The 26,900-nt window shown below is 43.5% G+C and overlaps 1 protein-coding gene across 2 annotated transcripts in view; it reads left to right on the forward strand.

Annotated features, from left to right (window-relative positions):
* Window positions 1-10,660: 10,660 nt before the first annotated feature.
* The window catches only part of SPINT2 (serine peptidase inhibitor, Kunitz type 2), a 30,521-nt gene continuing 14,281 nt past the window's right edge, over window positions 10,661-26,900 (forward strand). Inside the window, exon 1 of one of the 2 annotated variants that reach the window (XM_081106883.1) lies at window positions 10,661-11,322. In XM_081106883.1, the coding sequence (XP_080963009.1) occupies window positions 11,217-11,322 (106 nt within the window). In that variant the 5' untranslated portion in view covers window positions 10,661-11,216. The remainder of the gene's footprint in view (window positions 11,323-26,900) is intronic. The other variant, XM_081106884.1, reaches the window with a different exon arrangement.

Below are 26,900 nucleotides of genomic sequence, written 5' to 3' on the forward strand. Positions count from 1 at the left end.
TAAGGATAAGGCTCCTTGGGCCTACCTTCTCCCATGCCTTTACATTTACCTTTCCTTCCTCAGAAAAGCATGGACATACTTCTTGTATAAAACGTTCTGTCTGACTGGGAGTGACCTTAATTCCTCTGCTAACAAGCATATGTGTTAAAAGATCAATACCGAGTCTTTTTTCTTTAGACTCATTATGGCACATCTTTTTAATCTAAAGATCAATACAGAGTCTTCTTTCTTTGGACTCAGTATGGCACATCTTCTCAATCTAAGAATCAGTACAGAGTCTTCTTTCTTTGGACTCAGTATGGCACATCTTCTCAATCTAAGTTCTGTACTATCCACCTTCTTACCCTACTTATCCTCTATAGGGGGGTTTGCAGCACCCTGGTGGAGTCCTATCTATCCCGAACGTGGGGATTCTCAATGGGGGGGGGGGCTTATTTAGGGGAATCCTGTTCCGGGGGTTCCCAAAGGTGTGGACAGAGTCGGTGAAGACTATCCACCCTCTTCCTACGGTGGAGTTCTATCCATCCCGAGTGCGGGGCGCTTGCTTAGGGGAATGGGGGGCTAACCTAAGGGTCCCTGTTCGGGCACCATATGCTGGGGTCCAACCCCAGCAGGTCCAGGGGTTCCCAAAGGTGTAGACGGAGTCAGCGAAGAAGGAATGACACGGAGACAGCGTTCAGTTGATCAGCAGCCTAGCCAGGATCTCTAGCCAGGATCTCCAGCCAAGTTCTGGTCTGGATCTCCAGCAAAGTTCTGTTCAGGATCTCCAGTGAAGTTCTGGTTAGGATCTCCGGCCAGGTTCTGTGTCCATGTTCTCTTGCTAGGTTCTCCAGCCAGGTTCCCCAGCCAGGTTCGGTCACCAGATTCTGTAGCCAGGTTCTTCAGCCAGGTTCTGGCTAGGTTCTCCAATCAAGTTCTGTAGCCAGGTCCTGTCCAGGATCTTTTGCCAGGTTCAGTCACCAGGTTCTAGTCAGGTTCTCTTGCCATGTTCTATCAAGGTTCTGTAGCCAGGTTCTGTCTCTAGGTTCTTCAGCCAGGTTCTCTCACTAGGTTCTGTCTCTAGGTTCTGTGGCCAGTTTCTGTCCAGGATCTCTTGCCATGTTCTCTCACTAGGTTCTGTCTCAAGGTTCTGTGTAGGTTCTGTGTCTAGGTTCTGTGTAGGTTCTGTGTCCTGTTTTCTTGTTACATCTGTATGTATACCAGTTGATTCCAATCCTATCAATCTCTATTCCAAAGGTTAGGGCGTTTCTTATCTCTATTCCAGGGAGTAAAGATTATGTAGCTTAAACATGATTGTTCGTAGTTAAAGTGATTAACTACCCGCCTGGCACTTAGTTAAGGAATTTTATCCCCTCCCTAACTTCAGGGAAAAATCCCTACCTGAGGAAACAACCTTTCTCTGAGAGGTGACCTTCGTTAAAACACATAGCACTAAGGGGAGCAAACATATTAAGAACAGTATGCTATATATGCCAGGTCCCTTGAAACATATGCTGTGTAGATGTTTCTTTCCTGCAGCGACTGTGTCAAGCAGCAAGGATGGACCGGCTCCCAGCACCAAAGCTCCACGGAAGCAAGTCTTGCCTCATAAGGGTGTCTCCAGCACAGAAGTTCTCCCACCATAGACACAACTGATTCTCACAGCCAATTGGCCTGGAGGTCAATTCCTCCCAGTGATACCTACAACAATCAAGGCTTAACTACAACAAGACTGTGTACAAAGCCCACAAAGGGGTGCACCAAGAGTGTCCACCTCAGGTAATTGGGGAGGCTGAACCACTGGGCCTTATAGGACACCTAGCACACAAAGCCACTCTATTAACACAGGGAAGCAGCCAAAATGCGGAGACAAAGAAACAGGTCACAAATGACAGAAATGGAGGAAAGCAAACCACTGGATATAGAGTTCAAAACCACGGTTATAAGGTTTTTCAAGAATTTTATGGAAACCGCCGATAAATTTAGTAAGACCCTCGAGAATATGAAAAAGGACCAGTCAGAAGTTAAGCATACACTGACTGAAATAAAGAATAATATTCAAAGATCTAATAGCAGACTAGAGAATTGCAAGAATCAAGTCAAAGATTTGAAATACGAAGAAGCAAAAAACACCCAACCGGAAAAGCAAAATGAAAAAAGAATCCAAAAATATGAAGATAGTGTAAGGAGCCTCTGGGACAGCTTCAAGCACACCAACATCCGAATTGTAGGGGTGCCAGAAGGAGAGAGAGAGCAAGATATTGAAAACCTATTTGAAGAAATAATGACAGAAAACTTCCCCTACCTGGTGAAAGAAATAGACTTACAAGTCCAGGAAGCATGGAGAACCCCAAACAAAAGGAACCCAAAGAGGACCACACCAAGACACATCCTATCTAATAATATATTTTATTGATTTTTTTACAGAGAGGGAGGGAGAGGTATAGAGAGTTAGAAACACCAATGAGAGAGAAACATCCATCAGCTGCCTCTTGCACACCCCAAACTGGGGATGTGCTTGCAACCAAGGTATATGCCCTTGACCAGAATCAAACCTGGGACCCTTCAGTCCGCAGGCCGATGCTCCATCCACTGAGCCAAACCGGTGGGACCTATCTAATAATAGACAAACATGGTAATTGACCATACCTTTGCTATGCTTCCCATTGGCTAATCAGGACGATATGCAAATTAACTGCCAACAAAGGTGGCAGTTAACCGCCAACAAAGATGGCGGTTAATTTGCTTACATAGGCGCAATGCTGGGAGGCGAAAGGGGAAGGACGGAAGATGTCGCCTGCTGCTGATGGTGATCGGAAACCCAGGCGGCAGGCAAGAGCTGGGTGGCAGGGCAAAGGCGGCCCTAGGAAAGCCGGGTGGTGATCGGTGATTGGAGAAGCCGGGCGGGGCAGGCAGCCAACTCTTCCCTGCCACCCCCAGCCGGTGTTCAGAGAAGTACCTGTATTTTTTTTTTCAAAGTACCTGTATTTTTAATAATTTCTTGACATGGTAAAAGAATTTCACATTACGATCCAAGGGTGGTGGGGTTAGGAGAAGGAGCAGCAGAACAATCCAACAAACAAAAAGGGAAACAGAAATGCATGGTGGAAGGGATTTGAAGGGTGGGTAGGGGCATTGCCCAACTAAAATGCAATTGGTTTGTTACTGAGTACTATTCATGGGAAGACAGCATCCTGACTCCTCTATACAGCATATTGGGAGTAAAAATGATGCATCCAGGTGGAAATATGATTAGAGGTTGGAAGACAGACAGGGAAAGAAGAAGTCAGAAATAGACACTGAGAGAGTCACTGGCTGGCTGGCCGCAAATACTGACTCTCCAGTAATGATAGAATAAAAAAGTGGGGGATATCTCTGGAAGATTCAAGAGATAGGGGGCAACTCTTCTATGGTTTTGACTTGCTCAGCAGATTTCCACATGTACATGTGTACACGCCTATGTTTGCATGCACACACATATACACATAACTGACTGCCCTCCCTGGAAGCACAGAAGAAGAAGCCGCCAGAAGAAGAAGCCGCCACCTTTGGTCCAGGTGCCAGCACCTGCGGCTGGCTGCAGCCCAGGAGATGGACAAGCCACCCACCCAAGGTCCCAGGCTGCAGCCACCCGGAGAAGCTGCCAGCCCTGTGGTCCAGGGCGCCAGCGCCTGTGGCCAGGGAAATAGGTTCCCTCTTCTCCTACTGAAGTCATTACTTCAATATTCCCCTTCTGAATTTCTCTCCTGTGCTGCAACCCAACTCCACTTTTCATCGGAAGGATACGGAACAGAGAGAGCAGTGTTAAAAGCTTACATTTTTAAGCCGGTAAGGTTGGTACTTAAACATATAAATGGAAAACTAGAGTCCTTAAGGTCACAAAGGCTACAAAGGACAGGGACAGCGCATGACCTATTATATCCAGCAATCCATATGGGGACTGAAAACTTTGCAATGATGACAATTACTGAAGATAGGAATCAACTAAAATAGTTGACAGGGACAATTATTCCATCTTTGAAAATATCTACATCAAATCTGTTTAAATAGATTTTCATCTGCATAATATAACACATTCTGACAAGACCACCACCACCACCAATGTGGTCAGTGTTGTGCCGATAAATGTTTAATAACTGAGGGACTGGGCTACTAGTCATAATTAAAATGCCAAGAGCAAAAGACAAAGAGAGAATCTTAAAAGCAGCAAGAGAAAAAGTCAGTTACCTACAAGGGAGTACTCATACGATTGTCAGCTGATTTCTCAACAGAAACTATGCAGGCCAGAAAGGAGTGGCAAGAAATATTCAAAGTGATGAATGCCAAGAACCTACAACAAAGATTACTTTACCCAGCAAAGCTATCATTCAGAATTGAAGGTCAGATAAAGAGCTTCACAGATAAGAAAAAGCTAAAGGAGTTCATCACCACCAAACCAGTATTATATGAAATGCTGAAGGGTATTCTTTAAGAAGAGGAAGAAGAAGAAAGGGTAAAGATAAAAATTATGAACAACAAATACATATCTATCAACAAGTGAATCTAAAAATCAAGTGAATAAAAAATCTGATGAACAGAATAAACTGGTGAATAGAATAGAAACAGGGGCATAGAAAGGGAGTGGACTGACAATTCTCAGGGGGAAAGAGGTGTGGGGGATGCAGGAAGAGACTGGACAAAAATCATACACCTATGGATGAGGACAGTGGCGGGGGGCAGGGGTGGGTGGGAACTGGGTGGAGGGGAGCTATGGGGGGAAAAGAGGAACAACTGTAATAATCTGAACAATAAAGATTTATTTTTAAAAATAAAATAAAATAAATAAAAATGGACAAGATCTGGCCCTAACCAGTTTGACTCAGTGGATAGAGTGTCAGTCTGCGGACTGAAGGGTCCCAGGTTCGATTCCGGTCAAGGGCATGTACCTTGGTTGCGGGCACATCCCCAGTAGGGGGTGTGCAGGAGGCAGCTGATCAATGTTTCTAACTCTCTATCTCTCTCCCTCTCTGTAAAAAATCAATAAAATATATTTTAAAAAATGGACAAGATCTGAATTGACATTTCTCTAAAAAATATATATGAAAGACAATCAACATATTAAAGGACATTCAACATCATTAGTTATCAGACAAATACAAATCAAAACCACAATGAAATACCACTTCACAGCCAGTAGGATGGCTGTTATTAAAAGAAAATTTTTAAATCCTCACCCGAGTGTACATTTTATTGATTTTTAGAGAGAGAGAGGAAGGGAAAGAGAGAGAAACATAGGCTGGTTGCCTCTCCATATGTGCTTGGACTAGGGATCAAACCTGCAACCTAGGTACATACCCTGAGAGACCTGAACCTGCAAACTTTGGTGTAAGGGATGACTCTCCATCCAACTGAGCCACCTGGCCACAGATGGCTATAATTTTTTTTTTAAATATATTTTATTGATTTTTTACAGAGAGGAAGGGAGAGAGACAGAGAGTTAGAAACATCGATGAGAGAGAAACATCTATCAGCTGCCTCCTGCACATCTCCCACCGGGGATGTGCCCGCAACCCAGGTACATGACCTTGACCGGAATCGAACCTGGGACCTTTCAGTCTGCAGGCCGACGCTCTATCCACTGAGCCAAACCGGTTTCGGCGTGGCTATAATTTTTTAAAAATGGAAAATACTAAGTGTTGACAAGGATGTGGAAAAATCAGAACCCTCATACATTGATGGTGGGAATGTAAAATGTTGTAACCACTTTGGAAAACAGTCTGTTGGTTCCTCCAAATATTAAACTTAGAGTTAACATATGATTCAGCAATTCCACTCCTAGGTATGTACTAGAGAATTGGAAACTTAGGTTCACACAAAAATGTGTATATGAATTTTCATAGCAGCATTGTTCAAAATAGCCAAAAGATAGAAATAACCCAGCCCATCAACTGATGAATGGATAAATAAAATGTGATACAGCCGTACAATGGAACGTTATTCATTAATAAAAATAAATGAAGTACTAACACATGCTACAACATGGATGAACCTTGAAAACACACTAAGTGAAAGAATCCAAATACAAAAGGCTACATGTTGTACGACTATTTATAGGAAATATTTAGGTTGCTTGGGCTGAGAGAATTGAGGTGCAGGGGGAATGACTGCTAAAGAATATGGCATTTCTGCCATAACCGGTTTGGCTCAGTGGATAGAGCCTGGGCCTGCAGACTGAAGGGGCCCAGGTTCAATTCCGGTCAAGGGCATGTACCTTGGTTGTGGGCACATCTCCAGTAGGGGGTGTGCAGGAGGCAGCTGGTTGGTGTTTCTCTCACATTGATGTTCCTAACTCTCTATCCCTCTCCCTTCCTCTCTGTAAAAAAATCAATAAAAAATTTTTTTAAAAAATATGGCATCTTTTTTATTCTTTTGTTTTCTTGAGGTTGATTAAATCTTCTAAAATTGTGATAGTTGCACAACTCCATGAATATACAAAAAAACATTGAGTTGTGCACTTTAAAAGGGTGAATTGTTTGATGAGTTATATCTTAATAAAGCTGTTATATTTACAAAGAAACTGTCCATGGCTCTTCATTGCCCTGAGCTGAAGACTAAGCCCCTTTGTTTACACTCAGAGCTCCAGGCATGGTTCCATTCCAGCAGGTTTGCACTGGCAGTTCCCTGGGCCAGGAAAGCTCTTCCCCAGAATGATCCACAGGGCTCACTCCTATATCTTCCTCAAATGTCATCTGTTCAGTGAGGTCTTCTCTAGCCACCCTGTTTTTACACGTTTTATTTACTGTCTGTTTTCCAACTAGTGGTGTCCCAAAAGGAGGGCAATGTGAGTGGTCCACCTTGGGTACAGGCAATAAGTGATGTACTGTCTGTAGAGAACTTGAAAATAATAAAAATGACCAAAAGCTTTTATTATACCATGCACCGATACCGTATCCGTGATAAAATGATCCTCCCACCCCCAGGAAAAAAATCGTTTGTTGTCCTATTTACTAAACAGTTACTATAGAATTTTAACAATACTTATATAGGTAAACTTCAAATTAGATTTTTTATTACTCTATTCTTTAGCAAACATTGTATTTGTATTCATTTTCTATCATTGCACAATAAATGACTACACACATTTATTATCTCATAGTTTCTGTGGATCAGTTCAGTCATGGCTTAGCTGGGGCCCTCTGCTCCAGAATCACCAGTTTGCAATCCAGGTATCAGCCAAGGCTGTGGTCTCATCAGAGGCTCGACTAAAGAAAGATTTGCTTCTAATAACTTGAGGGATTTGGTCTTCATATTCCTACTGGCTGTCCATGCAGTTCCTTAGCTCCTTGAGGTCATCTACAGTTCCTTGCTGTGTGGTCCTCTCCATAGGTCCTCTCACAATGTAGTAAATTCTTTCAAAGCCAGCAAGGAGATTTTCTCTCTCTCTCCAGTCCACTAACACAGGGTTTTACATAATGTAATGTAATCATGAACCTCCTTTGCCTTATTCTAGTGGTTAGAACAAGCCACAGGTTCTGCTCACACTTGAGGGGAGGAGATTATACAGGCCATGAACATGGGGGCTTCCCAACATCTATTTGCCACAATATTCTACAGGGAAACAAGTACAGATATACCTTGTTTTTATTTATTTATTATTGTTTTGTTTTTCACTTCGCTTTATTGCACTTCACAGATGTTATGCTTTTTACAAATTGAAGGCAAGACCCTCCATCAGAAAAAAGATAACAACTTCCTTTATACTTGCTTTATTGCAGTGGTCTGGAACCAAATCCAGTGTATCTCCTAGGTTGGCCTGTATATAGAACTCCCAGTGTTAACCTCTATTTTTTAAAAAATATGTTTTTATTGATTTCAGAGAAGAAGGGAGGAGAGAGAAACATCAGTGATGAGAGATAATCGTTGATCCGCTGCCTCCTGCATACCACTTATTGGGGATCGATCCTGCAACCCAGGCATGTATCCTTGACCAGAATTGAACCCAGGACCCCTCAGTCCATAGGTGCATGCAGTAACCACTAAGCCAAACCAGCTAGGGAAGTGGTCAGCAAACTCATTAGTCAACAGAGCCAAATATCAATAGTACAACGATCGAAGTTTCTTTTGAGAGCCAAATTTTTTAAACTTAAACTATATAGGTAGGTACATTCAACTTTAAATTCACGGTTTTTGTCTTCTGTTTTTCTTTGCTTCTTCTTTGTAGCCATCTCAAACAGGGCACCTAAAAAAATGTTTCATTTTATAATAATAAAGCCACCAACACAAAAGAATTACAATTCTTTTTTTTAAAATATATTTTATTGATTTTTTACAGAGAAGAAGGGAAAGAGATACAGAGTTAGAAACATCGATGAGAGAGAAACATCGATCAGCTGCCTCCTGCACATCTCCCACTGGGGATGTGCCCGCAACCCAGGTACATGCCCTTGACCGGAATCGAACCCGGGACCCTTCAGTCCTCAGGCCGACGCTCTATCCACTGAGCCAAACCGGTTTCGGCAAGAATTACAATTCTTAAATTAATGACAAAAATACCTGTAGGGTTTGCAGCTGGTTGGAAAAATACAGGTAACTTTACGCTTCAAATAGGTACTTTTGTCACCCACGCGCGATTTGCGGACGCGACTAGCACTAACCACTGCACAATGAGACTGCTGACTGACTGGCTCACTCAACTCATGCATGAATTGTGCGTGCCTCCCCCGTGCTGCGTATCCCTGTGTATCCCCTCGCCCAACGGACACTCCCCACTTCTTCTAACGCCACTTCTTCAAAATAGACTCGCCCAGGCCGAAAACCGACTTCTGCACATGGGCCACGAAGTTTCAATCACACTGTACATGCGCGCCCTGCACGTGGTATTTTGTGGAAAAGCCACACTCAAGGGGCCAAAGAGCCGCATGTGGCTCGCGAGCCACGGTTTGCCAACCACTGTGCTAGGGTAACCTCTAACATCTAAAGATTCAGCTTTATGGTCCACTTGGAAAATAAGTTCATAACAATTTAGAATCATTTGGGTTTGTGTCAGGCACAGTTTGAGCCTCTAATCTCTGTGATTCTACATATTCTTACATTTAAATAACAGATTAGAAATTAGAATGATAGCACTATGATCCTAAAGATGAAGAAACTCTTCTGCCATTCTATTCTTTTAGAGTTTTTGTGTTTAAATTTTAAAACAGTGAATCAGGGTATGAACTGCAAGGTGTAATATTTTTATTTGGTAAATGCAAATTTTTATTCATACTTGACATATTCTACTGAATTTGAGTAATATGTCTAAAAATTGAAATCTATTCATTTTCAATTGTTAACTTTAAAATGAAATAATAAAATAATTATTGAAAATAATTTTCTATTAGAGAGGAGGAGGTGTAAAAAAATTCCACCACTGTTCCCAACATTATAAAGAGAGTTCCAACAAGACACAAGTTTTGCTTTGTTTGCTGTTGTATCTTCTCAAGCATTTATAACAGTACCTGACTCACAGTGGTTACTCAATGAATGTACAGAAGGAAGGCATAGATGAATGAATGAATGAATGAATGAATGAATGAATATGCCTGTGCCACCTCAACAGCCTCACCTCTTACTACAGTCTTCTCAGTCTTCTAGTTCAAGCCTGGGCTTAGTAGGATAGGGGAAGGGGTGCTCAGGTGCTGGGGAGATCTTTGGGCTCACATTTGGAATCTTGATCTGGAGTTCCAGGACCTCACTGCAAGATTAAAGAAGATGGCTGGCATAAAACTTTAAGGTAAACACCATTTTACCCAATTAAGGCTCTTCACATATCAGGGGTGGATGAAAATAGGTTTATAGTTGTAACTACAGGAAACAGAGTTTATTCCTGTATTATTTATTTTGCCCACCCCTGTATTAATATGTCAGGAGGGAGGCTGACTAGTGGGAGTGGCCCTGGCTCCTATAACATACTGTTGTCTTTCTTATCTTAGGATTTTTTGCTTTGCTGTTCTAATTCCTGGAATGTTTGTCCATTATCCCTTTTGTCAGTGTTCATTTTCAAAACCACCTCCTCGTGGGCTCCCCTCCACTGCCCAGCTCAATAGGTCTCTTTTATTTTCCGCTACTCCTATGACTGTGCCACTCCATCCACCTTTTGAGATTCTCTTCCAGGAAGTCTCTCTGGCCCCCACGCTGGGTCAGGCACTGCCTCTGGGCTTTCCCCCTTTAGGGCCTGATTACTCTGCCTGTGCTTCCCTATCGCTGCCCCTATCCCAGTCTGGTGAATAATTTATCTACTTCTCAGGACTGGGAACTGTAGAGGCAGAGCCTGAGGCTGGTGTTCATTCGTAAGACCATCCCCTCCTCCGGAGAAGCTCACACTGAATGGGGGATGTGTCTGGGTTCCTTCCCATCACCCACCACACCAGCTCATGATCACTTGGCCTGTGCTTCCCGTCACATCCCTAGTCACTCTGCCCTGTGGCTGCTCCTATCTAGAGACTAGAGACGCAGGGACTAGTCTGACGTGGTCAGTGCTGCATTACCAAGTTCCGACGAGGCGCTTAGAGAACGTCGAATTTAGAAAAAAATAAATTTCTCTTCCTCAAAGGAAGACTGAATTGAGGCGGGCAAAAAGCCAGCTTTTCAGGAGGAGCGTGTCTGCGCCCCCTGCTTCCACTTGGAGTTGGGCGAAGGTACTGGGTCTTCATCAACCAGCCCCAGAGCAAGGGTAGCAGGAAGCCCGGGCTCAGCGGGCATGCGCCTACCCGCAAGCCAGGCTTAACCGGGGCGGAGCCAACCTTAGCCCGGGCCTTTCCCCAGCGCCAGGGGGCGGGCCCAGGTGCGCCGAGAGAGGACGGCCGCGCAGGTGCCTGCTCCCTGCGCCTGCGCCTGCGCCAGGTGCTCCCCGCCCCCTCCCAGGCCACCTTCGACGTCTCCTTCCAGGCGGCCGCCATTGGCTCCAGCCCCCACCGAGCCGTTTGCCGTGTGGTGGGGTTCTGAACGGTGGGCAGTCGCTGTGTGTCACCGGGGGCCAAAGGGCGAGTGAGGAGCGTTCTCCCGCGTGTGGGCGTAGGAGGCAGAGAAAGGCGCTTTCTTCCGGAGACTTCGGCGCCAGTGCCTGCGCCAGCGCCAGCGCGACCCCTCTACGAGCGTCCGCACCTGCCCGCGAGGCGCTCCAGTGCGCGTGCGCGGCAAGGGGCTTCTCGCACCCGATCGCGAGACCCCAACGGCCAGCGGCTGGAGGCTTCGCCTGCGCGCGGCCCGTGGAGCTAGTCATGGCGCAGCTGTGTGGGCCGAGGCGGTGCCCGGCGCTCCTCGCCCTGCTGACATCGTTGCTCCTCTTCGGGGCCGAAGCGGCCGACGGAGAACGTGACGTCCACGGTGAGTGCCCGAGCGGGTCTCCAGGGAGGAGTGGAAGGCCGAGAGGCCGAAGGCGGGACGTTAGGGGCAGGATGTGGAGGGTAAGGTGGGATCCGAGGGACCCTGGACAAGGTCTGAGCGGGGAGAGTGGCGGGGGAGGAAAGGGGCGACTTGGTGAAGCTCACAGGGGGTGTGGTGGAGCCAGCTCCGGGAGAGGGAGTCTTTGAAGGGGTTGGCAGCTCCCGGGAGTGCGGCCGGGCGGGGGAGTCTGCGTTGAGAGTTTCCAGTGGGTGAGGGACGAGACCGGCGTGTCGCCGGCGGGTAGCGCGGCCCCTCCCGTGGCAGGAAGGGGTGAGAGGCCCCCCAGAAGGCCAGCCGCGTCCTGGCCGCACGAAGCCCCAAGGCTCAGGAAAACCTTGGGCGGCCAGGCCTGTGAGGAAGGGGGTTGGGTAGGTGACCTGCTGGCAGCTTGCTTCTGGGAAGCCGGCCCCACCCCCGCCTCTTTAGAGCTGGGACGTGAGCCTCCTGAGAAACCTTTCTGGTTCAGCCGCCGTGGAGCGCCTCCAAGAAGGAAGGTGATTCTCGGTGAAGTCAACAGGAAGAAGAAGAAAAGCAAAAGTGTTGGAGGGGAGAAATTTTGCCAGATGCCAGGGTATAAGAAGAGTATTGGCGCCCTGGCCGGGTGGCTCGGTTGGTTGAAGCATCATCCCGGACACCAAAGGTTGCGGGTTCGATTCCCGGTCAGGGCACGGACCTAGATTGCGGGTTTGGTTCCCCTCCCCCACCAGCCTACTCCCCTCGGGCTCGTGCGGGAGACAGCCGATGAAACATCGATGTTTCTCTTTCTTCCTCTCCCTCCCTCTCTACAATCAATAAAAAAACATATCCTCAGGTGAGAATTAAAAAAAAGAATAATATTGGTTTTGAGGAGCTGGGCCTAGATTTATTATTGGATTGGTCCTTTAAGAGGTTCGGATTTAAACCTCTCCATTCTTAAGGAATTTTTGCTTGAAAGGTCTTTTTGAACAGGTGTTAGAACCTGAACTTCTTAAGACAAGCACAAGTGGGCTTTGAAAATAACTGTTGAAAGAATTCATTGATTCAGCAAAACTTTTTGAGGCCCTGCTATGTCTCAGGGACAGTGCTGTGACTCAGACAAGCCAGGTCCCTACACTCACAGAGCTTATAATCTGGTGGGAGAGACTGACAGTGAGTAAACATTTAAACAAAGAGCACTCATCACAATATTAAATTACTAAGAAGTAAATGAACAGGGCGAAGTACACAAATGAGGTGATGTAAGATGATGGGGGACACTTTTCCTCCCAATATAATCACCTAAAATTTTATTCTCTGTTATGAACAAACAACAGGTTCCAAATTTCATTTTTTCCCTTCAAAAAGTACACTATTCAGATTCCATGTGTATATTTTGAGGCAATTTGCTTCTCTTGCCATTCTTTCTCTATGACTTGCCCTGTGACCCAGACATATAAATATCTATGTTCCTGTGCTTCCTCTCGTAGTCTTTTCTATCCTTCAACAAGACCGTGTTCTTAGAATTGTGCCCCCCTTCTAGCCCCAACCCCTCTCAGGTGGGTGCTTGGCATGTGAACAAAGAAGCCAGCCAGCCTGCAGGACCCCTGTAAGAGCCATATAAAAATATGCCTGATGGGGGTCATTTTGGTTTGGTAGTCAGGGGAGCTCTCTCTGAAGAGGGCGACATCTGAGCTCTAAGATGAAAAGTGAGGAGGTGGCAGCCACACAAAGACCTTAGGGGTGAGTGTCCAGTTGGAAGTTATGGAGTACAAAGTCCTTGAGGCTAGAAAACACAGGGTGGTTTTGAAGGAGAAGACCAGGAGAGCTAGCCAGCCAGTGTGTGTGGCTGGAGCAGAAAGGGAGGATGGGAGAATTGGAGTAGGATGTGAGGTGAGAGAAACAGGCAGGAGCCAGTGGCGTTATAGGCATAGGCCAGCCTATTAGGTGAAAAGTGAGAAAGCCGATGGGTGTGCAACAAGTCATCATCTGCAGTGACTTCTGAAAACTTAATTTCTCTTTGCCTGAGACAGAGGAAAAAAAATGAGTTATTGGGGATGTCAAGGCCTCAGCTCTAGAGGAATAAGAATTAGGAATGTCCTGGGAAGGGGACCCCCAGACCCAGCGATCACTGGCTCTGCCCCTACCCAGGCAAAAAAAAAAAAAAAAAAAAAAAAAAGAATTAGGAATGTATTATTCTTTTTTAAAAAAATGTATTTCTTTATTGATTTCAGAGAGGAAGGGAGGGGAGAGAGAGATAGAAACATCAAACTTAATTTCTCTTTGCCTGAGACAGAGGAAAAAAATGAGTTATTGGGGATGTCAAGGCCTCAGCTCTAGAGGAATAAGAATTAGGAATGTATTATTCTTTTTTAAAAAAATGTATTTCTTTATTGATTTCAGAGAGGAAGGGAGGGGAGAGAGAGATAGAAACATCAATGATGAGAGAGAATCATTGATTGGCTGCCTCCTGCATGCCCCACACTGGGGATCGAGCCCGTAACCCAGGCATGTGCCCTTGGCCGGAACCGAACCTGGGACCCTTCAGTCCGCAGGCTGACGCCCTATCCGCTGGGCCAACCCGGCTAGGGCTGGAATGCATTATTCTTATTCTTTGTTCATTATTCTTGCAGTCTGAACCAGGATTTGTCAGCCCTTCTGGACTTATGTAGATGAAGTAATTATGTTAAGGATGTATAGTACCTTCCAATTACCTGGCCTGGACTTTGTCAAAACTGAGTTTGGGGCTAACATCTATTGCTAACTCTGCATCTGTATTTCAGGGGTGGGGAACCTTTTTACGCCAAGGGCCATTTGGATATTTATAACACCATTCGAGGGCCATACAAAATTATCAACTTACAAATTAGCCTGCTATGTTTGGTCAAACATTTAATTCACCCCTAATGCCTTGGCAGGGCCAGACCAAATGATTTCACTGGCCTGAATTCTCCATGTGTTATTTAATCCTTGAGAAAACCTGGTGTGGGGAAGTTACAGATCTTATCTAAGGTCACAAAATAGTAATTGACAAAGCCAGGTCTGGCTGCAGTGGCCTCCCTGGCTGCTGCAGATGACTGGACCTACTGACCTTTCAGAGGTACTCCTGTTTGGCTGGGTCAACTAATGCCCTTGCTTATCTGAAGTTGTTTGTTTGAAAGCTTTCTACCTTTTTTTCCCCTTCTTCTTCTTTCCTGATTGCTTTGATTTTCCCTGAGTGAGGTGTTTCTCCAGCCACAAGCAGCTGCATAGGCTTTGTCAGATAAGTAGGGTGGAGCTGCATAGGCTCTGTCAGATAAAAGTGTGTAGTGGACAAATGTTTAGGGGCTGATTATACTAGTAGGTCAAGGAATTGAATCTGTGAAGACATGAGGGCGTTGAGGAGTCATGGAAGGGTCGTAGGGCCAATGGATTGCTGAAATTGAGGTTTTGGAGGGAATGAACTAGAAAGATAGGACATGGTGGGCAGTGAATGAGATGCGTGAAACTAAAGTTCTGAAGAGGCTGCAGTTATTTTTATTTTTTAAAATATATATTTGTATTGATTTCAGAGAGGAAGGGAGAGGGAGAGAGATTGAAACATCAATGATGAGAGAGAATCATTGATTGGCTGCCTCCTGCATATTTCCTCTTCTGGGGATTGAATCTGAAACCTGGACGTGTGTCCTTGATGGGAATTGAACCCGGGACCCTTTAGTCCCAGGCTGACACTCTATCCACTAAGCCAAACTGGCTAGAGCAAGACTGCAGTTATTAAGACAAGACCTAGGCATGACCATGGAAGAGTCTGGGGGAGGATAGAATCATTGGAGGAGAGGAGGTCTTCATAGAGGTCAGGATAATTCAAGGATCACTGGCTCGGATATGGAAATCACTGAGGATTATGATGGGAAGAGGGGGAGTGGCAGTGAGCCTGGAGCTAAAATCATGGAGAGGTGAGGTGTAATGGCCTGGGTCAGGAGATGATGCACAAGGTGGATACTATCTGCTCTGAGGATAAGATTCTTTGCTGGGGGACTGGGGAGAGGATGGAGGCAGAATGTCTGGAAGTAGCACCTAGGAGCAAGGTGACCTACCCACTTAGAAGGGCATAAGAGAAAGCATATCTTCAGGGGAGAACAGATTAGGTTAGAGATAAGAAAGTCAAAGTGATTGAGAAAAGGAGAGATTTTACTTAAGATAGGTCGTAAATAGAGAGGCCCCCAAGAGTTGGGGAAAGGGAAATGGTAACAAGACAGGATGATGGGTATGAGAGGTAATTTAGGAGGCTGGGACTGATGTGATAATGATAAGCATGTGAGAGGAGAATCATGGAAAGCACAAAGAAAGTGTAAATTTTTAATAGGAAAATTTGTATTTTGGCTTTCCCTGAAAATATGAAGATCTGGTGCCACCAGTCCTATCTTCCCACAAATCACCATGGGCTGGGCCCCATCCCTCCTTTTGGACAGGCTAGCTAGCCGCTAGTTACTACCCTCAGTGTGTGTGTGTTCACTTGGCTTACCCTTTTTATCTGTAAACATTGGAGCTGTGACTTCCACCTTAAGAATATGCTCCATTTAGTAAATGGAGGTGGCTAAAACAACTCTATAAATTGGACAATGAGTGTATGTATGTGTGTTATTGATGTTGGGGAGTGGAAAACCCTTTATCAGGTGACCACAAATGTGCGTAATTTTTTTCTCTCTTCCCCAGGTATTTGGAGGGCCCCCAAATAGTAATTTTGATCAATTCAAGGACAGTAATATATTACTCTGCAGAGTAGAACCTCAAAAATTCCTTTAGGGAGTAGTCAGTTGTATTGTATATTGGCATAGTAACTGTTGCCAATACCTTTATCCCAGCCTGGGATTTATTTTTGGGACTTACGCTGAGGACAAATGCAGCATTTGAGAACCTCGTGATTTTCAGTTTCCATCAAACTCTTGGGTTAATTACAGTTTCCCCAGAATTTTTACTAAAAGGGTGAACTTCAGCAAATCTCTAATAAGTGTGTTATTAGTCAGTACATTTTTCTCTTCTCACACCCCTGGATGGTCAAAGACACAGTGATAGATAGGAGCAAATGTGTATATGGTGTTGGTGATCAGCTGGGGATTCTCCAAAGTAGCATCTTCTGGTATTCTTGTCTGCCATAGAAGAGGCTCTTGTTCTGCTTGCAGGCAAGAAAGTGGTTCCAGGACAGTTTGAAATAATTATTCAGCACATTTATTGAGCACATACCAAGCTTTATTTTTAGGCCCTGGAAACAGAGCACTGAAAAAAAAGACACACAGTCCATGGTAATTAAATTGTGATGAGATGAAGACAATACAATAAAGAAATGAACAATGAATATAGATCTGGGGATGAGTACTTTGAAGAAAAGTAAGGCAAGATTTGGTGTTTACTGAAAACATGGGCTTTGAAGCTCAAATGGCAACATTCCCCAAAGAACATTCAGGGTCTTGCTTTTAGGTCCACTGAGGGAGAATGGACCTTTCTGTGGAAAAAGATACTTTCCATCAGAAACACTCTTTTGTCCTGGTCAGCATTTGAAAGTGCAGCCTGTGATAGAAAAAGCCAGCTTCTCTTTCACTGCTGCTGCCCCACCTGTTTCTCATTTTACCTATCCCCAGACCATTTGCTTGCTCAAGCTTATCTTCTTGGTAGTTGGCCAGACAGCCACGCCTCTGTTTGCCATGTGCTGAGACTGACAAGGAAGGCCGAATAAGGGGTATAGGAGCCTGTGATTCATGTGAGGGGGAGAGAACTCTGAAGAAGTCACACCAAACTGACTTCATTAACCCCAGGAGGCCTTGGTGGCCTACTGGTCATATGACTAATTCATAGATGAGTCTAGAATCATTAGCTTATGGATTATGGATATCTTGGTATGATCCTGGTCACAAATGTCATTTCAGGTGTTGTTTCTGACAAGATCTTTTTGAAAACTCCCTGTGATGGAATGTGAGGCCAGGAACTTTTGAAGAAACAGTTTTAGAAATAAGGATCGCCCTGGCTGGGTAGCTCAGTTGGTTAGAGGGTCAGGGCACATACAAGATTCAACTAATGAATGCATAAATAAGTGGAACAACAAATCTCTCTCAAATCAATAAAAAGAAATAAGGGTAGCCCTAACTGGTTTGGCTTAGTGGAGAGAGCATCAGCCTGCGGACTCAAGGGTCCCAGGTTCGATTCCGGTCAAGGGCATGTACCTTAGTTGCGGGCACATCCCCAGTAGGGAGTGTGCAGGAGGCGGCTGATCAATGTTTCTCTCTCATCGATATTTCTAACTCTCTATCCCTCTCCCTTCCTCTGTAAAAAATCAATAAAATATATTTTTTTAAAAAATAAGGGTAGCCAAAACCGGTTTGGCTCAGTGGATAGAGCGTCGGTCTGCGGACTGAAAGGTCCCAGGTTCGATTCCGGTCAAGGGCATGTACCTGGGTTGCGGGCACATCCCCAGTAGGAGATGTGCAGGAGGCAGCTGATCAATGTTTCTCTCTCATCGATGTTTCTAACTCTCTATCTTTCTCCCTTCCTCTCTGTAAAAAACCAATAAAATATATTTTTAAAAAATCACTTAAAAAAAAATAAGGGTAAACATTTTTAATTGTTGTTTTTCAGATGTTTGAGATGAATTTCATCAATGGGGTCCTGGGTCCCTGTCTTTAGAAGCCCCTTAATCTGAAGTCCCTAAGTTTACATGTGATATTTTGTCCATGTGTTTCCCACTGTCTAAGGCATGTTCGGGGGATGGAGGAGATATTATATATTACAATCGTTTATGACCTTTCAAAGGGCCACTCTGTATAAATAAGTATACAGTATGTGTGGTATTGGAATTTCCTGGGGTGACTAGGAAAAACATGTCAGGGCTCTTTGGGGTGGGTGGAGAGTGATAGTAAAAAACAGGTTGAGAAACACTGCTCTAGGAAGAGGGTCCATTAGGTTTTATCAGTTTCTGAAAATGATTCATTTTTTCAAACAAGGTCAAGATCCCCTGAATGTGAACTAACAGTCTCATAAAAGACTTTGAAACTGTTTGTTTCCAAGTTGTTCAGATCGCCTACTGTATTTCTAATTATGAATTTAGTAACGGTATAATTTATACTCCTGTTTGGGTGATAAATATGAAATGCTGGTGGGCAGGAGTGCTGGTTTGTGTTGTGTTGGTAGTTTATGAAATGTAAACTTTATCTAAATATTTTATATCTTAAAATGCCAAGATTTTATATCTAAAACATTAAGATTTTATGAGCCTTATAATTGAAGTTGGGTTTGACCATTTAAATGTTCTTTCCTCATAAATACCTACGGGTTTTTTTAAAGTTTCTGAATTATCCTATTAATGAGAACTTCCAGACACCTGGATGTAGAGGAGATGGGTAGTTAGTAGTTTTCCATTCTGTAAACAGAAGTACTCAAGTATGTAGAACCTATCTAGCTACCAAAATAGGTGAACTAAGGCTGATTATAAAATAAATGTCAACTTTGGAATTTGGCATGGTAGAATTAAAACAGCTTGCTTACCTCCCTGGCATTGAGTACCTCTTCACTCATACAATGAGATTCTCTCAATCTTCAGAGGAAAGATATTTGTAGTCCAAATGGGTAACGAAGGCGTATTTTTTCTTATTTTCTCCAGTCCCACCCTTGGGCTTTCTGTCCCTGAACTCTTGATCTCATGATAATCTCATGGTGCAGGAGTTCGATCTGTGTGATAGTTTGCCATTACCTTACTTCAGGTGAAGATAAGGAGTTTTGTCACCTCAGTCATGGCAAATGGTACATAGCAGAAAATCCAAGGGAAGGAGTGATTGAACTGGTTTGACCAACTCCTTAATCTGAGGTTGTACTTTTGATTTTCCATATTCCCTATATCCTGTCAGTCACCATATTCAGTTGGACTTTCTAGTGAAGTGTGTCATCCTTTTCTTTACTTTCGTTCCCACTGTCTCTATATTAGTCTGGTCTTCATAAAAGTATAATATCTACTGTTTATTTAAAGCTTTGTGCTAAATGTTTTAAGCGCTTGTAATGTATCATAAACTATTATAACCTTCACAACAATCTTATGATATTAACCTGTGTGTGTCAAAGACAACCCTCCCATTTGAACTGTTTTCAAGAAATGCTTCAGAGCCTGACTGGTGTGGTTGAGCATTGACCCATTAACCAAGAGGTCACTGGTTTGATTCCCCATCAGAGGATATGCTTGGGTTGCAGATTTGATTCCCAGTATGGGGGGTACAGGAGGCAGCTGATCCATGTTTCTCCCTATCACTCTCCCTTCCTCTCTCTATAAAATCAATAAAAACATATTAAAAAAAAAAAATGCATCAGAGCAAGCCTGCAGAATTTAGCTCAGTGGGGCCTATTAGTGAATTCAAATTACAGTGAGCAAATGCCCTTTCCCAGATACGCCATTGTCAAGATACTCTCAAGGTTAATGGTGCATTCCTCAGCAGGAAACATAGGGAGACATTTTGCTAACAAACTTGCCAGATAACACTTTTATACTAACTAGATCCAGAACAGGTATAAATCACACACAGAGGCCTTCACATCAACTTGGGCTGAGTTTTATTTATAATGTCCTCAAGATTGTTCTCTTGCTAACATTCTTAGCCCTTAACGTGAAAAGATTTTAAAGTGAAAACTGTCCTGTTTACTACAGAATACTTTTGACACCAGATGTGTGGGTTTTTCTACATCAAGCAGTTCTCAAGTTCTCAGACACTGATGGGGTGTCCTATGGTTTAACTCAATTCTTTTTTTAATAACTCAATTTTGATAGTACCCAGAGTTAGCACAGACTCCACAAGTTAAGGGGTCAGTCACACAAAATGCCCCTCCTCCCTAGATGCCACTTAAAAATCCCAGGTTGTCGCATGTACTTCTGACCAACTTGCTATAAATGGAGGGTTCCTTTTATATACCTTTGGGTTCAGTAGTTCAATAATTTGCTAGTAGAACACTCACTAGATTCTGGAAAACAACATTTGCCGAATTATTATAAAGGACACAGATGAATAGCCAGGTGGAGACATAGGTGAAGTCTTGCAAGATCCCCAGCACAGAAGCTTCTGTCCTGGGGTGTGGAGTGAGCCAGCCACTCTCCAGTCATATGGATGTGTTCACTAAGTAACCCAGAAGCTCTCCTAACTCAGTTTCTCACCCCTGTCCCCTCCCTGGAGGATGGGAGGGTGGAGCTGAACGTTCTAGCTAGACCTTTAATCTTGCCTTGGTCTTTCTGGTGCACAGCCCCATTTTGAAGCTCTCCAGCCCCCCTCCCCCCATCATCTTATTAGCTTACAAAAAGTAATTTTATCCCCATCATCTCATTAGCATACAAAGAGTAATTTTATCACTCCAGAGATTCCCAGGGTCTTAGACACTCTTGTGTCGGGAACCTGGGTCACAGACCAAATATTAGAACAAAAGATGCTCCTAACACTCGGGAAGTTTTAAGGGTTTTAGGTGAGGAGTGGGGAGGGGAACAGGGGGTCAAAGACCAAATATATTTTTTCTTATTGTATCACAGAAAGCACTGCCTAATCTTCCTAAAACCTCCTAAGATTCTTTGATTTAGATACTCCAGGTCTTTAAAATCTGCATGATTTTTTAAGTAGGCAGGCCTAAATCAATGAATATGGGGCTTGGTGAATTAAGAAATATGTGAGTTATACATTTTCCAGTTTTATTATTAGGCTTATACATTTTTGTTCCCATGTTATGAATGAAGAAATACTAGGAGGTTAGGAAAATGCCCCTGGGTAACTTCAGCAGGTAAAAGGGAGCCAGGTATTCCTTCAAGCTTTGGTCCTTTATCGGGCTAACTATTGACTCTAATCTGTCTACACACTTTTGCTAAATGACTCTTGCTTATTGTGTCACTCCCCTATACCAGAGTCTTTAGTCATTTCCTTGTATGGCTTATAAGCCCTTTGAATTAGGCTGTGATTATAGTATTTTACCTTGTGTGGTTCCTTTTTTCTTATCTTTTCTACCCAAGGGAGTCTTGTGGCTGTAATTGAAGTATAAACCCCTGGAGGGCAAGGACCACATTCCAAGTTAGTGCCTTCAGTGTATAGGATGGCTTGGAGGATTTACCTTGGATGGTTCCAGTTTATACTGTTACAGAAAAACCGTAGAACCAAGCAACGCTTACAGAGATGGAGTTACATTTAGCGCGGGCCCAGAGGAAAATGTCTCTCAAATTCTGGGTCCTTCACACACAAAGTTTCTCATATTTATACGATCTTACCCTCTTTGTCTCCCAAATATGGGTTTTTTTCCGGTTCCCTTTGCAAGTTCTTAAAGGGCCCTATGTGCTGGCGCTTTGAGACCTTGACCAAAGGCTTGGCCTGACGCCAGCACTGATAACTTCGTCTGGAGAAGGTTTAATGGCCTCTCTGAAATGGGAGTAGTCTTATTTTCCTTATTATTTAAGCCAGCAAGCATCTACAGAAGCCAGAAATAGCAGGGTTAAAATTTCAAACAGCAGTTTTTATATAAGATGGATGCTTCAATATCACCATATGTCCCAGGGTAACTATTAACACTCTGAAAGGTGTCTTGATGAGAATCAATTATGTGGTCACCATATTTATGTATGATAGCTATTCACAAACACTATAGCTTAGTACTGCTCCAGATACTAGGGAATTTAATACATTCAGTTTTAATTCATGTAGTTTAAAAATTTTTTACTGAAAAAATGAAGCAAACAAATGTGACCATAATCTGCTGTCCAGATAAGGCCACTGATGGCTCACACTATACCAAAAACAGATGAAAAAGAAAACCTGTATGTAAATGACTCCTTCCTTTAGTCCCTTTCCCTTGAGGGTTAGATTCATGCATGTGTCTAAATTAAAAGTTTAAAAAAGGAATTATGATACAAAAACCATTCTTTTGCTCCCCCCCTCACACACCTCCCCCCCCCCCCCCCCCCCCCCCGCCCAATCTCAGACTTAGCCATATTTCTGTACCAGCACATACACATTGGACTGTTTTCACAGCTCTGGTTATTCCATTATGTGAATGTCTCACAGTTATTCATTGGCATAAACAAGATGCCTTGGTGGTGAATTTTCAGCTGTGGTGATCTGTGAAAACCAAGCCCTGGTAATAGTTGCCCCTGGTCTTTGAAATTCTTTTTTTTTTTTTAATATATTTTATTGATTTTTTTACAGAGAGGAAGGGAGAGAGATAGAGAGTTAGAAACATCGATGAGAGAGAAACATCGATCAGCTGCCTCCTGCACATCTCCTACTGCAGATGTGCCCACAACCCAGGTACATGCCCTTGACCGGAATCGAACCCGGGACCCCTCAGTCCGCAGGCCAACGCTCTATCCACTGAGCCAAACTGGTTTCGGCTGAAATTCTTGAATTATATGACTCTTCATTACTTTCTTTGCTTTTGAATACTGAACAGTGAACTGTACTTTGCCTTATTTTTTGTGTATAAAATATGATTTTCAAATGTTCAAGAATTTAAAAAAATGTTTTTATTTATTTTTAGAGAGAGAGGAAGGGAGAGGGATAGAGAGATAGAAACATCGGTGAGAGAGAAACATCATGGATTGGTTGCCTCCTGCACGCCCTTACCGGGACTTGTTCCCTCCTGGGTATTGAGCCAGCAACCCGGGCATGTGCCCTGACTGGGAATCGAACCAGTGACCTCTTGGTTCATGGTTCAACGTTCAACCACTGAGCAACACTGGCTGGGCTCCAAGGATTTTTTATATCAAATAATTTCTGTTTGGCCATTATCTCTTAGAATTCTAAGTGGCTTCAATGAAGAGAGTAGAGCTGTTTTTATTGGTAAAAGGGTGTGCTACAGTCTTTTAGCAAAGGAATGCATGGTCAGTTCTGCTAAAGAAATGTAAACTCTAGCAATCTATGTGGTAGCTTCTGACAAAACATGTAAGACTGAGTTCTGTAAGGGTGGAAAATCTGAACAGGGAGTTTTTTATAAACACTGTAAAAATAATTGGCAAGCCAAGTATGATTTTTATGTTTTTTAGTGGTTGAAAATCAAAATAATTTTTAAAAACATGTATAGGTTATGTGAGATAAAATTTTTAGTGTCCGTAATAAAGCTTTATTGGAATGACAGCCTTGTCATTCATTTACATATTGTCTGAGGTAGCTTTTATGCTACAATGACAGAGTTGAATCAGAACTATGTGATAAATGGTGATGGGGAAAAAATATTTTTTAATTGCAACTAAAAGTTAAAAAAAAAAGTATGTAGCCCACAGCTCTTGAATAATGGCAGTCCTTGCTTTGCAGGGTTTTCAACATGCAAAAATTTTCATTACCACGCTTTCATGAAATAATTTCAGTCCCTTAACAACAGGCCTCAGAATACAGTAACCACAGTATAATAACTGAAAGTACATGGGTACAGGTTTCCCCTGCTAGTCAGTCCTACAGTCACAAATCACTATAAACTATACGTACAGCAGTGATTGGTCCTTTCACATTTGTTAGTTCATATATAGCAAAGCATGTAGTTGTGTTGCCGCCTTGTTTCCCAGTGATAAACCTATGTGAGTTTATATAAATGGTTAATCAGTAGAAGGAATTGGCCAAAAATAGATTCCAGTGCAGCAAAGAAAAAAAGTGATAATGCCAGAACTGAAATTCCAGTGGAGCATAAATGGAGTGACAGAATAACTAGCTGACTGTGGGAATGTTGACTCTACCTCCAGTTGAGAGACTGGATATGCCCCCAGCGGACCTTAGTGAGGGCCCACTTAGCAACAGAAATGTGGCAAAAAGGATGAAGTCGCAGGGGAAGTAACACTGGCAAAAACCTTCACAAAAAAGTAACTCTCAGAGCAATTTTGTTTTACTTATTTTTTTTAATCTTCACCTGAGTATATGGTTTTCATTGATTCTAGAGAGAGCAAGGTAGGAGAGACAGAGAGAGAGAGAGAGAGAGAGAGAGAGAGAGAGAGAGAGAGAGAGAGAGAAACATTGATGTGAGAGAGAAACATCTATTGGTTGCTCCTGCTATGTGCCCCGACCGGAATCAAACCCTTTGAAACAGTCATATTTTTTCCCTGTTTATTTGCATGATTTCAATACTAGCATGCAAAGCAAGTACTACCTGTATGTTCTATTTGACCCATCATAAAAGAAGTTTACTGAAAAAAAAAAAGGAGACATATGTAATACTCTTTGTAATACTTTAAGCAATAAAACAAAATAAAAAAGCATTATGAAGACCGTAATATGGGAAATATTTATAAGTGAATAAAAGCAGTTTATAGGTTTGAACAAAATTATACTCAGGGTAGTGGTTGTCTTAGAATAGTAGAGTTATGTATAATCTCTATGTATGGTATATATATACATACGTTTTTTTCAATTTTATAAACTTTCTGTAATTGTATTATATATTTTATTTGAAAAAAACAAGCAAAATAAATTCGAATGTCAAGGAGGGAAAAAAAGGAGACATATGTAATACTCTTTGTAATACTTTAAGCAATAAAACAAAATTTAAAAAAATGTTTACTGACATTTGCTCTAGAGAAACAGATGGTGGTTGGGAAGAAGAAGACCATTTCATGGCAGCCTCAGGCTTGGGAGATGATTGGACTTTCTTATTAGGCCTATAGTGAGGCAAGGTGTTCTTTAGTTTATAGCACTCATGGGACTAAAATGTGTATAGAGGACTAGAATCCTAGGCAAGTTATTTTTGTTTGTTTTAAAAGTAAACTGTTTTAAAGTTTGTTTTAAAGTTATTTTTGTTTGTTTTAAAAGTAAACTGACTCATTCCCAGCTGGAATGGCTCAGTGGTTGAGCGTCAACCTATGAACCAGGAGGTCACAGTTTGATTCTCGGTCAGGGCACATGCCCGGTTGTGGGCTCAATCCCCAGTAGGGGTCGTGCAGGAGGCAACCAATCAATGATTCTCTCTCATCATTGATGTTTCTATCTCTCCCTCTCCCTTTCTGAAGTCAATAAGAATATATATTTTTTAAAAAGTAAACTGACGCCCTGGTTGGTTTGGCTCAGTGGATAGAGTGTTGGCCTGCGGGCTGAAGGGTCCCAGGTTTGATTCCGGTAGAGGGCACATGCCTGGGTTGCAGGCTTGGTCCCCAGTGGGGGTGTAGGAGACAGCCAATCAATGATTCTCTCTCATCATTGGTGTTTTTATCTCTCTCCCTCTCCTTTTCTGTCTGAAATCAATAAAAATATATTTTTTTAAAAAAGTAAACTGACTTTGGGTATGAAAACATGAGTAAAGAAAACACCAAGTTCAAGATAGTTGTTCATTGCAAATGGGATTGAAGTGAGGGGTATCCTATCTAATAAAGAGGGAATATGCTAATTGACCCTCATGTCATCACAAAAGATGGTGGTGCCCACAGCCAATAAGCTAATTGAGTGCCCCACCCTCAAAGATGGCAGGACCCACAGCCACAAGATGGCCAGCAGGGGAGGGCAGTTGGGGGCGACCAGGCCATCAGGGGAGGGCATTTGGGGGCAACCAGGCTTGCAGGGGAGGGCAGTTGGAGGGGACCAGGCCGGCAGGGGAGGGCAGTTGGGGGCGATTGGGCCAGCCGGGGAGGGCAGTTGGGAGCAACTGGGCCGGCAGGGGAGGGCAGTTGGGGGTGATTGGGCCAGCAGGGGAGCAGTTAGGCATCGATTAGGCTGGCAGGGGAGCAGTTAGGCATTGATCAGGTGCCGGGGTCCAGGGGTCCCCAGAGGTGTGGACGGAGTCGGCGAAGAAGGAATGACACAGAGACAGCGTTCAGTTGATCAGCAGCCTAGCCAGGATCTCCAGCCAGGATCTCCAGCCAAGTTCTGGTCTCGATCTCCAGAGAGGTTCTGCTTAGGATCTCCAGCCAGGTTCTGTGTCCATGTTGTCTTGCTAGGTTCTCCAGCCAGGTTCTCTAGGTTCTCCAGCCGGGTTCTGTAGCCAAGTTCCCTCGCTAGGTTCTCCAGCCAGGTTCTGTCCAGGTTTTCCAGCCAGGTTCAGTCACCAGGTTCTAGTCAGGTTCTCTTGCCAATTTCTGTAGTCAGGTTCAGTCCAGGATCTTTTGCCATGTTCTCTCGCTAGGTTCTGTCTCTAGGTTCTGAGGCCAGTTTCTGTCCAGGATCTTTTGCCATGTTCTCTCCAGCAAAGTTCTTCTGTCTCTAGAGAACGTTCTGTGTAGGTTCTGTGCCAATTTCTGTCTCTCTTGGTTCTGTCTTCTTACATCTGTATTTATACCAGTTGATTCCAATCCTATAAATCTCTATTACAAAGGTTAGGGCGTTTCTTATCTCCATTCCAGGGAGTAAAGATTATGTAGCTTAAGCATGATTGTTAGTAGTTAAAGTGATTAATTACCCGCCTGGCACTTAGTTAAGAGGTTTTATTCCCTCCCTAACTTCAGGGGAAAATCTCTGCCTGGGGAAACAACCTTTCTCAGAGACCTTGGTTAAAACACATAGTGCCAAGAAGGTGAGCAAACATATTAAGAACGGTATGCCATATATGCCAGGTCCCTTGAAACAGCAAGCATGGACCGGCTCCCGGCAATCAGGCTGTCAGAGGAGTGGTTAGGG

The sequence above is a fragment of the Myotis nattereri genome, assembly GCF_964212035.1.
Source record: "Myotis nattereri genome assembly, chromosome: 15".
NCBI lineage: Eukaryota > Metazoa > Chordata > Mammalia > Chiroptera > Vespertilionidae > Myotis > Myotis nattereri.